We start from the raw sequence: 13,799 nt of genomic DNA, 5'->3' as shown, positions 1-13,799 counted from the left end.
ACAAAATGTGGTGTTCAAATACTGATTGTTTTAAATCTGCAATCAATTCTCGCAAGAGAATTATCTCTTGGTTCACGACTAGATTACCAACCCCGCCCCCTAAAATGCCAAGAAATTAAATGTGCAGAAATAGCTGAAGTAATAAATATCATTTTATTGATCCGGCTTTTTTTACTGGATACTACAACATATTTGTAATAAAAAGTTGGGTGCTACACGCAGTAATATCCAACGGGTATATCAGGATCCGTCTCGAGCCAGCGGTAAAATAGTCTGCTACACAGCCGTTTTTAGAGTCGTCACGCAACGCTCCTTTAGTGGGGAGGAACGTTGCGTGACGACACTAAAAACGGCTGTGTAGCAGACTAGCGGTAAAAAGGAAATCCAAAAATATCTGGGATTTCGCTTTCAATAGCAAATCGGCGGATTTAAAATCTAAATCCAGATTTCCCAATCAAACGCACCCTGAATGTTGGATTAAGATACCTTTAACCCGAGGGCAAGCAGCTCACAACACTCGTTCCACCGGTAGGGCAGCTTATCAAGATGGAATTCAAAGGGAAAGGAAAAAAAATGTTTCAGACTCCTGTTCAAGCGAAACGCAGACGTTAGCACAATCGTTAATTACGTCACGTCCAAGAGCCCGGTCATACGCATCCCGAGAAAGAAAACTCTGATGGAAAAAGTTTAAAATCAAGCGCTTCGCTAGTGGTTGAGATGAAATCTGAGACTCCAGAAGCGTAAAATGGAAAGACCAATTATAGACAGATCCTTTGACGACAGTTTTGGCGAGTTTGGACCATTTTTATGGGATTTATGGAGCTTCGAGCTGGAACGGTCGGCTTCAGAGTCCCCAGCCCTCCCATTCTTCTTACTGTTAGTACAACTCAAAATCTTAAACGTCGATAAAACGGTTTCCAAATGGCTCTAGAGGCGAAGAGAAAGTAAATAACAAAACACAAACACAAGGTAAGTCATTTTTATTTCTATTTTTGTCCAAAATTGGAATTTAGGACGTATTTTCTTTATTTTCATACATTCTCTTGTAAATTCAAAGTCCAACGGACTCCCACAGAGTTTGGGCTGCCTGTGATGAAACAGATAAGTAGCGACGCATAACGAAAGAACGGTCACACGGTCAAATCATTCTCTGCTCCTAATGAAAGATGAGAAATCACGCAAAGACCTACTTTACCTCCATATCTCATCCTCAAAGCGGCGAAAATTTCTCCGAAACTTTAAGGGTCCTTAAGCAAAATTCATGTTCTCATCACACAGACCGGAAACAATCACCCGGAAATAAGCGCAAGGCAGGCTGGGAAGATGGTAATATCCTTCTCAATTAGCGGGGAAAGCGCAAAATGAAGATATGAACGTCGCAAGGGTTGCTGTTTTGTTCATATACTCCAAGTCTGGCGGAGACTGGTGAAGGTGTGGGATTTTCTCTACAAGCAAGACATTTGTACTTAGACACGAATGGGCCAGCATTCTTTCATCATCATTTGAATGTATGGACGTTAAATTTATATATATAAATGGAAAATCCATCCTAGCTTTACAGAAGCGATATACTTCAGCAAAAAAGTACACAAGATGATCGATATGAAGCGAGTCTATTAAAATCAAACGCATCTGCGGGAAACAAACATGCAAAGTGAGTCTACGGTCTCTGCAGGGGCACCCAAAGACCGGTTTCCTCTAACTGAAATACTGAAAACACTTTTTAGGCTACCCAGAGTATGTACTTTAAGGATCTCCAGAAATGCATTCTAGGTGGCGCTATAAAATTTGTACCTGTTGTTTCATCCTTTGGGAACTTAAGTCTTTTCGAAATTACAAGGACTTCAGCATTACTTTTCCGCCGGAAAATTTGTGATGTAATTTAATGTATTAAGAAAGTGAGAATTTTACCGCTGATTCCTCTTTCCATCAAAGTTTTTAATCCAAACATTTTAGGTTTCCTTTTTTGTACGGACAATAGCCTAACCTGGGCAGTGACAATATTTGCTTCTCCAAACAGAAATTTTACAGAAAACAGTCATTGGGTGGCCTGTCTATGTGATTGTAGTAAGGTTGTATCCAGAGTAAGCTAATGCTGATCATGAAAGTGTTTTTCATATACTTTGTCTGGCTACTCGTGAAGAAACGACACTTGGTTGTTTCAGTGAGATGCGCATTTCAAAGTTGAATTTCTCTTCCTTATTCCTGTTCTAGATCTCTTTGACTTGTTAAATGTGTAATGTGATGATGCTGCTCTTCGTCCCATCTGGAGAGGTTTGGAGTGTTTTAATCCGTTACGGTGATCCAATTTTTCTCTAACTTCCTTCCCGGAGCCTGGTATTAAAGTCAACCTTGGAAGTGTCCCCGGAATTTCCTCAACTGTTTCCCGAAGAGAGCTTGCGTATAATCACCGGCAAACCACAACTTTTTCCGCTACTGTGAAAACGTCAACTCCGCATTTTCCACTCTATTTAGCTCTCAGGTCAGTCCTCTAATTTCTCTTAATCCTAAGTTGGTAAAGCTTAGCACTGCAAGAGGAGAGTTATCAGACCGGGGTAGACAGCGGTTCTTTTTCCCATTTTTACATATTTTGCACTTGTTCCTAATCATCCCTCTGAAGGCCTTCTTGAACCTGGGAGTACGAAAACTGTATAGTACAGGGTTAATAGTGGAGTTGAAGTATCCCATCATAAGAAAAATGTCGAAGACTTGCTTGGGGATCTTAACATTACAAGCTTTGCAAACAGACGCAGTCATGCTCAATAGCGTATATGGGAGCCAACAGAAAGCGAACGCAAACACAATCATGAAGGTGGTTTTGGCGGCCATATTGTTTCTCAATGTATCTTTTTGCTGTGATTTGGCTGTCGCAGATCTTCTATCTTGCGCTTGGTTACAATTGAAGGAGTTTCGCGCTAAAGGTGATGCGAAAGAATGTCCCTGTTTTTCGAATGTAGTTTCCTCTTCCATGTTCTCCAAGTCACTCGGTCCTATATTTATTGATAAATATAGGTTACGTTACGAGAGCAGTTAGCATGCATTGCTCTTCGTCCTCTTCTAGATCAAGGGATGGACCATAACCTTCGTTTTCTGAGGGGGGGGGGGGGGGGGCGGGGGGTGGTTAAAAATACAAAAGTGGATCCAAAGAAAATATATCAGTAAAATTGTAAAACTGTTCATAGAAGTTCAAGCTAGTTCATTCAAAAACCGAATTGGCCGTTAACGGGGTATTAAGCTTTCTTTCCCCTCTACATTTTAAGTTAACCTGAAAACATCTTGACCTAAGTCCGTCGAGGGAGACAGTAAAAAGTAAGCTGTCTCTGTCTAAAAAATCTTAAAAGACAGCAAGAAAAACTGTGTGTGGCTGAATAAAACAAAGGATGAATCGCGAAAAAAACTCTCCAGGAAACAACGAATTTTTCCGTACGAAACGAGGTCTAGGCATTAAATCAGCTACTTTTTAGCTAATGAACACGCGCGACACTCAGCCTATAAAAAGCAGAAGCAAAACAATTGTTACTCGTTTGTGACTTTTCTTTACGCGCTTACCCCGCCCCGTCCCCCCACTATGCTTTTAGTTTTAAGTTTTTCATTGGAGGGAAATTTGTGAGTTTCGCTGATTGGCCAGAGTGCTTGCACTTATTGGGTCAGTTTGATAAAACAATATAAATTCAATTAAAATTCACTTGCTAGTTTGAGTGCTATCATGTCATGCCAAGAGAGAATACTGATCATGCTAAATCGACTAAAATCATGGTTTTGGATCCAGTTTTTTCATGCCTCAGTTTTTTGAAGGAATGAAATTCTGCAAGCCTTGTGACTATTGTGGCTGCTTAGTGGAAAAAAACTGACCGATGCAAAATCAGCAAAATGTTCATTTGAATTGAAACTACAAACTTACCTATTTTGTTAGCACCAAATTGTCGTTGTTCAAATCTTACGGTCTTTGGAAACGAAACGCAGGACTTGATCGCGATGCGGTATATTTTGTAGTGAATCAGGCAAGATGACAAGACCGGAATCAGAAAATTTATTATGTTACTCACAAATGAATATATCCAAGAAAACGTGAAATAACAATATCCATTTTTGACTCTTTTTTGTTCCCCGATAGCTTTCGACGTGAAGACTGGGGTGACCGCGAAAAGCATTGAGTAAATCCAAAGGAGAATGGTGATGGCCATGACACGTCGCTTGGTTATCAGTGGTGATAGCTTTAGATGATCGAGGGGGTTCTTAAGTTTAACGTATCTGTAAACACTCAAAGCCAAAAGGCTAAGAATAGATGTAGGAACAGTGAGAAGGTATGCAGTGGTGAAAACATTACACATGATTTCTCCATGTCTCCATTCAGTGCTGTCTGAAACGATGAATTCCAGATCAAAGGGCATGACCAAACAGGTGGTCAAGAAACCGGAAACTGCGACCGATAATACGAAGCACGCGTCATTGGATTGCCGCAGAGTCCTGGTGCTTAGTATGACCAAACAAACCAAGATGTTTGCCAGTAGAGACACAACAATGATAAGACCCAGAAAGGCTGAGAGCACGATTTTATATTCCATCCTGTGGAACGAAATATTGGGAGTGGCGGTTAAATTGCTTTCTCTTGAGTCATTCATGGTAGTCCCTACAAGAAATGAAGAGATGTTAACTACAGTATTATGCTGGTTAATCGCTAGTTATGGCCAAGAGGGTCGCTTTTCGGGTCCTTTTTTTCCAGACTACCGACCGTCAAATTTGAAAAAGCTCGAAGGAGGCCGGAATAAAGTCTTCTCATGGGGATTTAGGGCGTTTATCGCTCTTGCGATCCATGTACGATTGCATGCGTATCAACTCGTCAGTTTTGTTCTATTTACCTACACTATTGAGTTTTCATAGAAGGACTGTGGCTTATCGATACAAAATTGTGAGGTTGTTTGTTGGGTTCTATCTATTGCTAAGATTCGTCTTTTACGTTTAATTTCGTCATTGTATTTTGAAAGGCTATGCGAGTACAATTTATTTAACAGTCTGTTCTATCCCTAAGCATTTAAAGTGGCCCGAACCTATTTATATGCGCGTTGTTTATGTTTTTGAATCGCGTTTTTCGGCAGAAAAGATTTAACCGATTTCTATGTTTTTTGGCATCCTTAATAAAAAATAGTCGAAATGTAAGAAAATGTTACTTATCTTTTTGTAGGTATATAAAAGTTTGAGATATCGGCATATGTTTAAAACCGCATTTTGACAAAAAATATCAACTTTGAAACCCTAAGATAGATTTTTCTCTAACTTCAATCAGCAAATACACTTCAGAGCTCTCTAGTTTTATATCTGCAAGTTTGAAGTCAATTGTGACCGTAGAACTCGCTGCACAGATAGCTGGTCAAATTTGACCTTAAAATGCAACACTGACATATTTGTGAAAGTTGACGCATAAATATAAAGGAAAACTTCCGACGGACCATCTCTTTATCCACTTGGGGATAAAGATGAAGAAAATAAGACAATCGTCTTTTCATTACTGCCCGTGCGAATGTGATGCGGCAAATCAAACAAAGTGAATAAATTAGCTAATACAAGGGTTTTTGTTGCAGCTGAAAATGGATCGGTTGAAGTACTGGAGTTGGTGGCTTTATTTCTCCTCAAGACGGGAACCTTCGGTGCTGAAAACTGGTGGGAGATTTCCCTAGATGCTATATCTTGCCTTGTTGAGATTTTTTCGAAAAGAAGAAGGGCAAATACACAGTAACTTCGATAAACAGATGTTCTTTAATCTTACCCCGCATTCAGCATAAAGTTGTTCTTCTTGTATTGTAAATTGTATCCGCCGTAGGTTTCTGATTACTCAGTTTCTTACAACAAAGGTTTGGGCAAGAATACTCTTGCAGATAGGAGACAGTCCGTCGGCAGTTTTCCTTTATTTGTGCGTCAACTTTCACCAATGTGTCAGCGTTACATTTTAAGGTTAAATTAGACCAGCTGTTTGTGCAGCGAGTTCTACGGCCACGATTGACTTCAAACTTGCAGATAAAAAACTAGAGAACTTTGAGACTTATTTGCTGAAATTGGAGAATAATCTATCTTTTTTAGCTAGGGTTTTTCATTTTTGTTTTGTAAAAATGCGGTTTTAAACATATGCAGATATCTCAAACCTTTTTATACCTACAATAAGAAAAATAACATTTTCTTAAAGTTCGACTTAAAAACGGCCAGAAATCATAAAAATCGGTTAAATCTTTCCTGCCGAAAAACGCGATTCAAAAACATAACCAACGCGCATATACTAAATAGGTTTAATTCGGACCAGCTTAACATTGTTGATGTTTTAACTAAAAGTACATACTTAAGGGAATTTCAGCCGCCTGAAATAACAGTGTGCTTACAAATATCCAATAAGCGACGTCCTTACCTTGCTTGGTCTCTTCTATCTGAAAGGGAGGAAAAAAATGTTTCTTTTCTCTCTAGGCCAACAGTATATGAAGAACAGGTGTAGCGGAAGCTATAGTAATTTATAGGCATTGGCACCAACACTTAACACAGTTGCTAATTTTTGTTTCTTTATGTTTGTTTCGAAGCCGTTAGGTGGAATAATCGGTCAATAATAGAGAGATTAATTAAGCTTCACGTATACGGCAAACGGCAAACGTCAGATTCAAGTTAAGAATTTCTCAAAATAGAAAATGAGCAGATAAAACAGCCCAAAACAATTCTTTTGAATACATTGAAATTGCGTGAAACTACTAATTTGTGTGTAGAGGTAATGAACAGTGCGACAAGTAAAGGGGAAACTTGGTCACGTGGTACAAATTCGCGTTTGCCGTTTAACGTAAGTGATGCTTAACCTCCCTAAAAGCTTTAGTTAATAGCTCATCTAACTGCAGCTCCATATTGATAACTTTGAATGCTAGGTTTTTTGATCGAATGAATTACCACTAGCCTCAAGTTTTTAACACTTTAACTGGCTTTCCTGCTGCTTATTTGATTTTACATGCTGATAACCCCTGGGCCGTCGTCATTAATCCCAGGCTTCGAGGCCTAGGGGAGAGGTTGCTGGGCCGCAAATTTGGGTAAAAGCAAACCATTACCTTGTTTTGGAAAAAATTCGTCAATTTGTTACCCTGTTTCAGACGAGGCCTTCAGTATTTTATAATCCTGATTTCGTTTGGCATTCAGAATTGAGTAACGTTTTAGCATCCTGAAATTAAATTTCGTTTTTGGAAATAACGCTTTTAGTAGCACAAATGAAGACTGCGCAACATTAACCTTCACACTGCTTTTAGGATTTCCATGTCCAAAAAGATACTCTTTTCTAGATGCGAAATAGTAAAATTATTCACCGGCACAAACCAATTCAGACCAAAAAAAGGAGTAAGGCGGCCTCAGAGAGTTGATAGTCACAACAACAGCACAACATCGCGACGTAATTGACCAATAATGAGTCAATACCATCAACTGACGCCTGACTGACGCAAAACACACTTTGACTCTGAAGATGATTGCTGTACAGGTTATGCAACCGGTAAAAAAAATTGAGAACACACGAAAAAGTGTTGCTGTATCAAGAACAAGCTACTTCAGCCGATGGAGGTCACGTGACCTAATTTGCTTAATTCAAAAGCACAAAATTGGCACAAACTAAAAAATGTGTGCAGCTGGCAAAGTTTTATGTGTCTAAGTCTAAAGCTCTTAGATATAGACCACCCCCTCACTTTTGCAGAGAGCAAATTGAAGCCCATGCCTTAATTTACTTGAGTAGTTATTAAATAACCATTACAAAATTCAGCGAATTGTATAAGCAGATTGGTCACATCCACAGACCCAAAGTGAAAATCAACTTCATGTACCGAAAGTACATGAAGTAAGTAAGTTATGTAGGAAAGTACTGTTCGGTAGCTTTCATTTCAATGGCAACCACAGAATTTAGACCCAAACGTTAGAATCAACTTGTTAAAACTGGTAATCAAAGCAACAGTGTCTTAGGAAAGTACTACTCCATAGCTTTCTTAAGAAATTGCAAACATGCAACGAGCAACCATCAAACTATGGACGCACACGCGAGGTTACTAAGCTCGAAAGAAGAATTCAACCTTCTTGAGTTCTTAGCAGACCTTCCAAGTGCATTCATAACTCGATGGTTGCACTGAGCTGGATTGTTAACTATTTATTTTGTTAAATAATTAAAAGAGAACAACTACCTTTTAGTTTTGCTCACAGTTAGGAGAATGACTTAAATGTTTTTATCTGCGCGCTATGGCGTGTTCAAATCATTCCTTGTTAAGTCTTTTCTTTCAAAAATCTTTTTACTGGGTGAGTAGTTTTCCGTATCAATGTGGATCGAAAAACCGGCTTTTTACGCGGCTTTTGTACATTGTGCTTTTGTTTCTCCACTAAATAAAATGCTTTACCTTGACGCCCCATTTTCCCCCACTAATTCACTATATAAAATGCTCGGTCTCCCCCAATAATGATTTCACAAATCCTCTTGTTGTTGTTTTTTTAATTCCACTTTAATGAACAATTTTCTGTGAAAGTTCCACTAAAATGTTCGAATAATGGTTATTTTTTTTGCCTTACTACAATCGGCTCGAAAAAACGCTGACATCATATGCAAAAGCCAACTTCCCTGAGTTTTAGCAGCCGAGAACTAGTTTAGGTGTAGAGCAAGTATATTTCTGCCTGGTTTATAACAATGAATGCCTTCAGATAACAAATTAGATCGTGGGGACCGTGGTGCGAACAGATGTGAGCCGAAATAAACAGCGAGGGGGGGGGGGGGAGGGGTAGCCGCTGGGTAGGGGGTTATCTTTTTTTCCCTCCGCACTCCACTATCCGAGCGCCTAATGAACAGGCTAACAATCAGAGGATTCTTCTTTAGAACATACAGAGGTTACCGTAAAATTCCGAAAATAAGCCCCGGGGCATATATTTTTCAAAGGCCCTTTTTGAGGGGCTTATTTTTGGGGGGGCTTATCTACGGAGCCGGAAATTTGCGTCTCAAAGTCGATTGGGCTAGCCTTACAGTTGGAAGTAAATTTACTGTTTTTGTTTTGTTTTTCTTTGTATTTGAGAGCAATTTTCCAATTACAAGCCCCGGAGGTCTTATATTTGGAGAGGCGATTTTACGGAGGGTTTTTTACGTTACCGGTCTGGGGGGCTTATATTTGGAGGGGCTTATTTTCGGAGTTTTACGGTATTGTTTATGGGACATTGCATTGATGAGTGGAGTGTCTTATGGATTATCTGCCAGGTCTAGGTTAGGGTAACAAAGTTGCTGTTCATCATGGGCTGGTATAAGCCAAGGGTCCCAGCGGCACGACCACACACACAACTGAAAAGGGATTTTTCAAGCCGGTTTCCCCTTCATTTAGGGGTGAGAAGGCCCCGCGCACTCACACTTAAAGGTTTGATCCCTGGGTTTTGGCTTAATCATTCGTAAAATTGTCAAGCAACATGCAGACCCGTATAAACTGTGACAAAATTTTGTTTTCAAAATGTGATCGTTTTAAATGCAATCAGTTCACGCAAGATAATAGGGAGCTTTAGCAACAACGACGACGACGGCAGCGAGGACGTCAAAAAAGCAATAGGTTTATTACGCAAAACAACAACTTTGCACGTGCCTCACGCTTTTTTGTACATTTCTTTACCGTCCTTGCACGACTACGACGTGAAAATGCCTAATTACAAGTTTTATGGAGGACGTAAACAAGCGACGACGAATCTCTTTTTCTCTCTCTAAACTTGAGTGCGGTCCTTAAGAAATCAACTCCGCGGAAATTCGCCAACACTTGCAATTTTCAGCAAATTGGAATAAACGCGACAAAGATTGAAAAAACGGGAATTCATTTTAAAACTGACGTTTTCGCTGCCGTTGCCGTCGTCGATGCTAAAGCTCCCTAATAGGAAGCTTACGCAACGTCGACCGCTCTGCACGTGCATCACGCTTTTTGGTACATTTCTTTGACGTCCACTGCACGACTACAGCTGCGACTACGACGTGAAACCTCCTAATTTGACGTTTTATGGAGGACGTGGACATACGGCAACGAATCCCTTCCTCTTTTTGAACCTGAATAAAATCCTTAACAATTCAACTCCAGGAAAAGCCGCTTGCATTTGACATATTGAGCGGGTCCAAATAGAGTGACGTGATTAAGTTTGAAAGAACGCAAATTCATTTTTTTACCGACTTTTTCACTGCCGTCGTGGTCGTCCTTGCTTAACACTTAACTTCCCTAGTTATCTCTTGGTTCACGACTAGCTTACCAACCCCCCTAAAATATCAAGAAATTTGATAGTGCAGAAAAATTTGAAGAAGAGAATATTATTTTATTGATCTTTTTTTACTGGGTACTACAACATATTTGTGATACGTTTTAAGTTGGCAAATTACAAGTAGCTTTTTTGGCCGTTTCGTCGCGTGTGTCAGTACTTTGTGACTGCTACACGCAGTAACATCCAACGGGTATATTGGGAACAACCACTCGTCTCTGTCTCCTGCACATCAGAGGATGCCGAGGCATGCGCACAAACTCTACGCGTCCAAATCGGGTCAAACAGCGCATGAAACCATTTGCTGGACCGCATGTCGGAGGGTTCGATGGAGTACCTGCGCACTCAATAGTGTTAACGAATCTTGGAATGAAAATATCATTGGTCTTGAAGTACTGTTTAGGGTCTAACCGCGAATAGATCTCTTGACAGGCGCGCATTTGAGGTATTTGGCGTAAAAAGCGTTTAATGTCATGTGTTCCAGTACTGCAACGAGAAATCAAAAACGAAATTCAAATTATTTTTTAAAGGGGAATTCTGGTTGTTTTTTTGGGTCTCGGGGGGGCGGGGAGGGGGTTGGGAAATGATGTTGATTTAAGAAGGAAAGAAATTAGAGTAGAAAAGGTATACACAGTAAACCAGTCACTCTGCTGATCATGAGCTCAGGGGCACCTGTGTCGGGTATTTGTCTACTTCTTACTCACTTCAAATTGTTATTTTTAACTATACCCCGGCCAAATCTAATATTTTCCAATTTTTCAAAAGTTAAACATCCTGCTAATTTTTATACATTGACAGGAGCCCTTTGATTAAACAAATTCGAAAAATCGTCAAAAAATTCACAGAAAATTATACACCAAGGGAATCCAAGTAATTGAGTAATTGTTTTGATTAAATGAAATCTTGGCTAGCTACTTAAGAAAAAGACCGCATTAACGAAAGCCAATGCTTTTAACCAGAATGCGCCCTTAATTAAGTACGTAACCTTAAAAAGTGTCGATGGAAACTTATTGCTTCAAGTAGATATTCAGAAAAACTGAAAAAAAGAAGGTAAAAGAAAGAAAGAGGTATTGGTCACTTTCTTAAACAGCGCCCCTGCTTGTATTTATTGTTCTAATTTCCCTGGACCCCTTGCAAGAAGAGCCTGCATCTTGATCGAAATGAGGTTCTGCCTGAATCGCTTCAATCCTTTAAAGTCACCGCAACCCAATCTTCTGGACTAGTCAATCTTGTTTCCTCTCGTCAAACTGGTTTCGAGTGCGAACATCCGTTTATTGGCAAAACGATGGTCACAACTGAGCCCCCGAGCGCACGGCTTCCCCCTCGCTTTTTGGAAGAAATAACTTATAATTCCTTATTATTCCATGTTAGGCGGCTAACTTGACAACTTATACTAATCAGAAACGAGACTAACAAAATAGAGACTCCAGCATACCCTGTTGTGCCATTCGATGATTCCGACGGTGGAACCACGTAGCCTTCAACACTTTGAAACTCATAGGATGAAGGCGCGCCTGCGGTAATATAGGTCAGCAAACACCACCACACAGAGAAAGGCAAACAAAACTGAAAAGCAAACTCTTTGTTAGAGCGATTTTTGTATGACCTTGAAAAATGGTTTCGATAAGTGTGCGCTCCTGGTTCGTTATTTGTTCTATCAGCCAATGGATGAAAAGATCAAAACATGGACTCTTCGTTTTGCCGCCAAAGAAAACCCTAATATGGAAAAGGCATTGTTCGATTGGCCAATCGTGTTGCAGTATGACGTCAAAGCGAAGTATCGGTTGATTCTAGAAAGTTCTCGGGCATGAAGTTTTTTCACCAGAGCGTTCGCTCAACCAATCAAGAGCAACGCGCGTTTGTATCCGTTCGACAAACCAATCAAATCGATCTATATTTACGTTCGTTTGTTAATTATTTCTGTTTTGTTGGCGCGTTTTCTTTTCAAGGTCATATGAAAATCGCTCTAACACCTTCTTTGTTTCCTGGGGCCAGTTTCTCGAAAGGCCCGTCAACTTTTCAGTCCCGAAGACAAATTTTAAAATCAAACCTGTTGAAGAGTAGCAGAGTTCCTAGCTCACAAAACCAGTCAATTTTGCTTCCTTAACTGATAGTTTCATCATATTATTTCAAAATTGTTGAAACTTTGGTCTTGAATGCAAACGTAAAAAAGTTTTCTGGGCCCAAAAAGTTACCGGGACGTTCAAGAAACGGGCGCTTGGGTCGGGTCGCATAAAGGCTATTAAGTCTACGGGAATAATAAGTATTAGTTTAGAAGAAAAGGTTATTACTTAAGAACAATACCTTAGTCAGGTGAAATTGGATCAGTATAACATTTTGGTAAACTGCCACCTAACCCTCCCGCCCGACCCAACATTTTGCATAAGTGAAAAGTAAGTGTTAACGTTGAATCAGAGGAGGAGTAGTAGCTAGTTTACCACCAGAATCTTACATATCCAACCGCAATTTGATGTCCGTTAATAGAGCTTTGAAAATAATTTAAAGTTTAAATGACGTTTGTTACCTTAAGAGAAGACATAATGTTTCACTATAATGGTGAAAATGACAAATTTTAAACGAAGTCTTCCACAGAACGGGGAGTTTTTTCCTAGTGCGTGATACGCAGAATACAAAGCGCGTACTTCTTCTTCACTTTTGGAACAACTCATTCTTTATAGAAAAGCTATCTTGTTATCAGTTTATCCAAGAAGGCTGTTATCTTTAAAGTTGACTTGAAGGGGGGCATGTCATCACTCTTTCAATTGCATTTCATTTGTACATCGTTGGCGGCAAGAGATGGCTTATCATCCGTCTTTGGCTAACTTCTAAGGCGTGGGATGAGCTTAAAAGGTCTCAATATGAAGTTGAAAAGAAGTGCCATTAATGTTGGCAAATTAATGGTCTATCATGACGATTAAACCCACTTTGGAAGTCGATTTCGGTTCTACAAAATCTTTGTGTATTAGCAGCGGTTATAATGTTTTATGATCTGATTAACGGCATCTAGCGTCTTTAGACAGGAACTAAAATCAAGGGGTTACTGTTCTAACGATACTGTGGTCTAGGTGAGAAGAAAGCAGACTGTTGTCTTCAAGTAACTAAATGTAAAATAACATTTCAGTTACTGTAGCCGTTTTGATTTTTATTTAAAAAAAAAAAATGAAGGCTAGGATTGTTAAAGGAACCCACAGTGTACGGGAGTAGGGGGTGGCCGGATCATGGCTGAAAGGAAGTAAAATATTCAGTGCAGTTCGCGTGAAATCAGCCCCGCCCATGTATTTGAGACAATTCAATGTCGACTACATATTTGTAATCTCTTAGAGCAACATTCTTAAGCAAAGAACTTAATTGCTACTACCCAAATACATTGATTAAAAAGGTAAGAGTTTGAGGAAGTAGTTACGATAAAGGGATTATAACTTTTAGCCTCCTGTACGTGTATCAAGCCCTAACGTTCCTCGAAATGAACGCCTAAAAGCTGATAAACAACATCTCCGTCTTTCAGTTAAAAACAACAATTTGATATTACGAAAAAAAGCAAT

General features: G+C 39.6%; 1 protein-coding gene across 1 annotated transcript; it reads right to left on the bottom strand.

Annotated features, from left to right (window-relative positions):
* Window positions 1-1,759: 1,759 nt before the first annotated feature.
* Window positions 1,760-4,406, bottom strand: LOC140931531 (5-hydroxytryptamine receptor 1D-like). The gene is made up of 2 exons (XM_073381338.1): window positions 3,902-4,406; window positions 1,760-2,990 (listed from the first exon to the last, which is right to left on the bottom strand). Exons 1-2 carry the CDS (start codon window positions 4,389-4,391, stop codon window positions 2,479-2,481), a joined length of 1,002 nt encoding a protein of 333 aa, XP_073237439.1. The 5' UTR covers window positions 4,392-4,406; the 3' UTR covers window positions 1,760-2,478.
* Window positions 4,407-13,799: the final 9,393 nt, after the last annotated feature.

The sequence above is a fragment of the Porites lutea genome, chromosome 3 (genome assembly GCF_958299795.1).
Source record: "Porites lutea chromosome 3, jaPorLute2.1, whole genome shotgun sequence".
Lineage (NCBI taxonomy): Eukaryota > Metazoa > Cnidaria > Anthozoa > Scleractinia > Poritidae > Porites > Porites lutea.
Note: the sequence above shows the minus strand (reverse complement) of the source record. Positions and strands in the feature narration are given on the sequence as shown.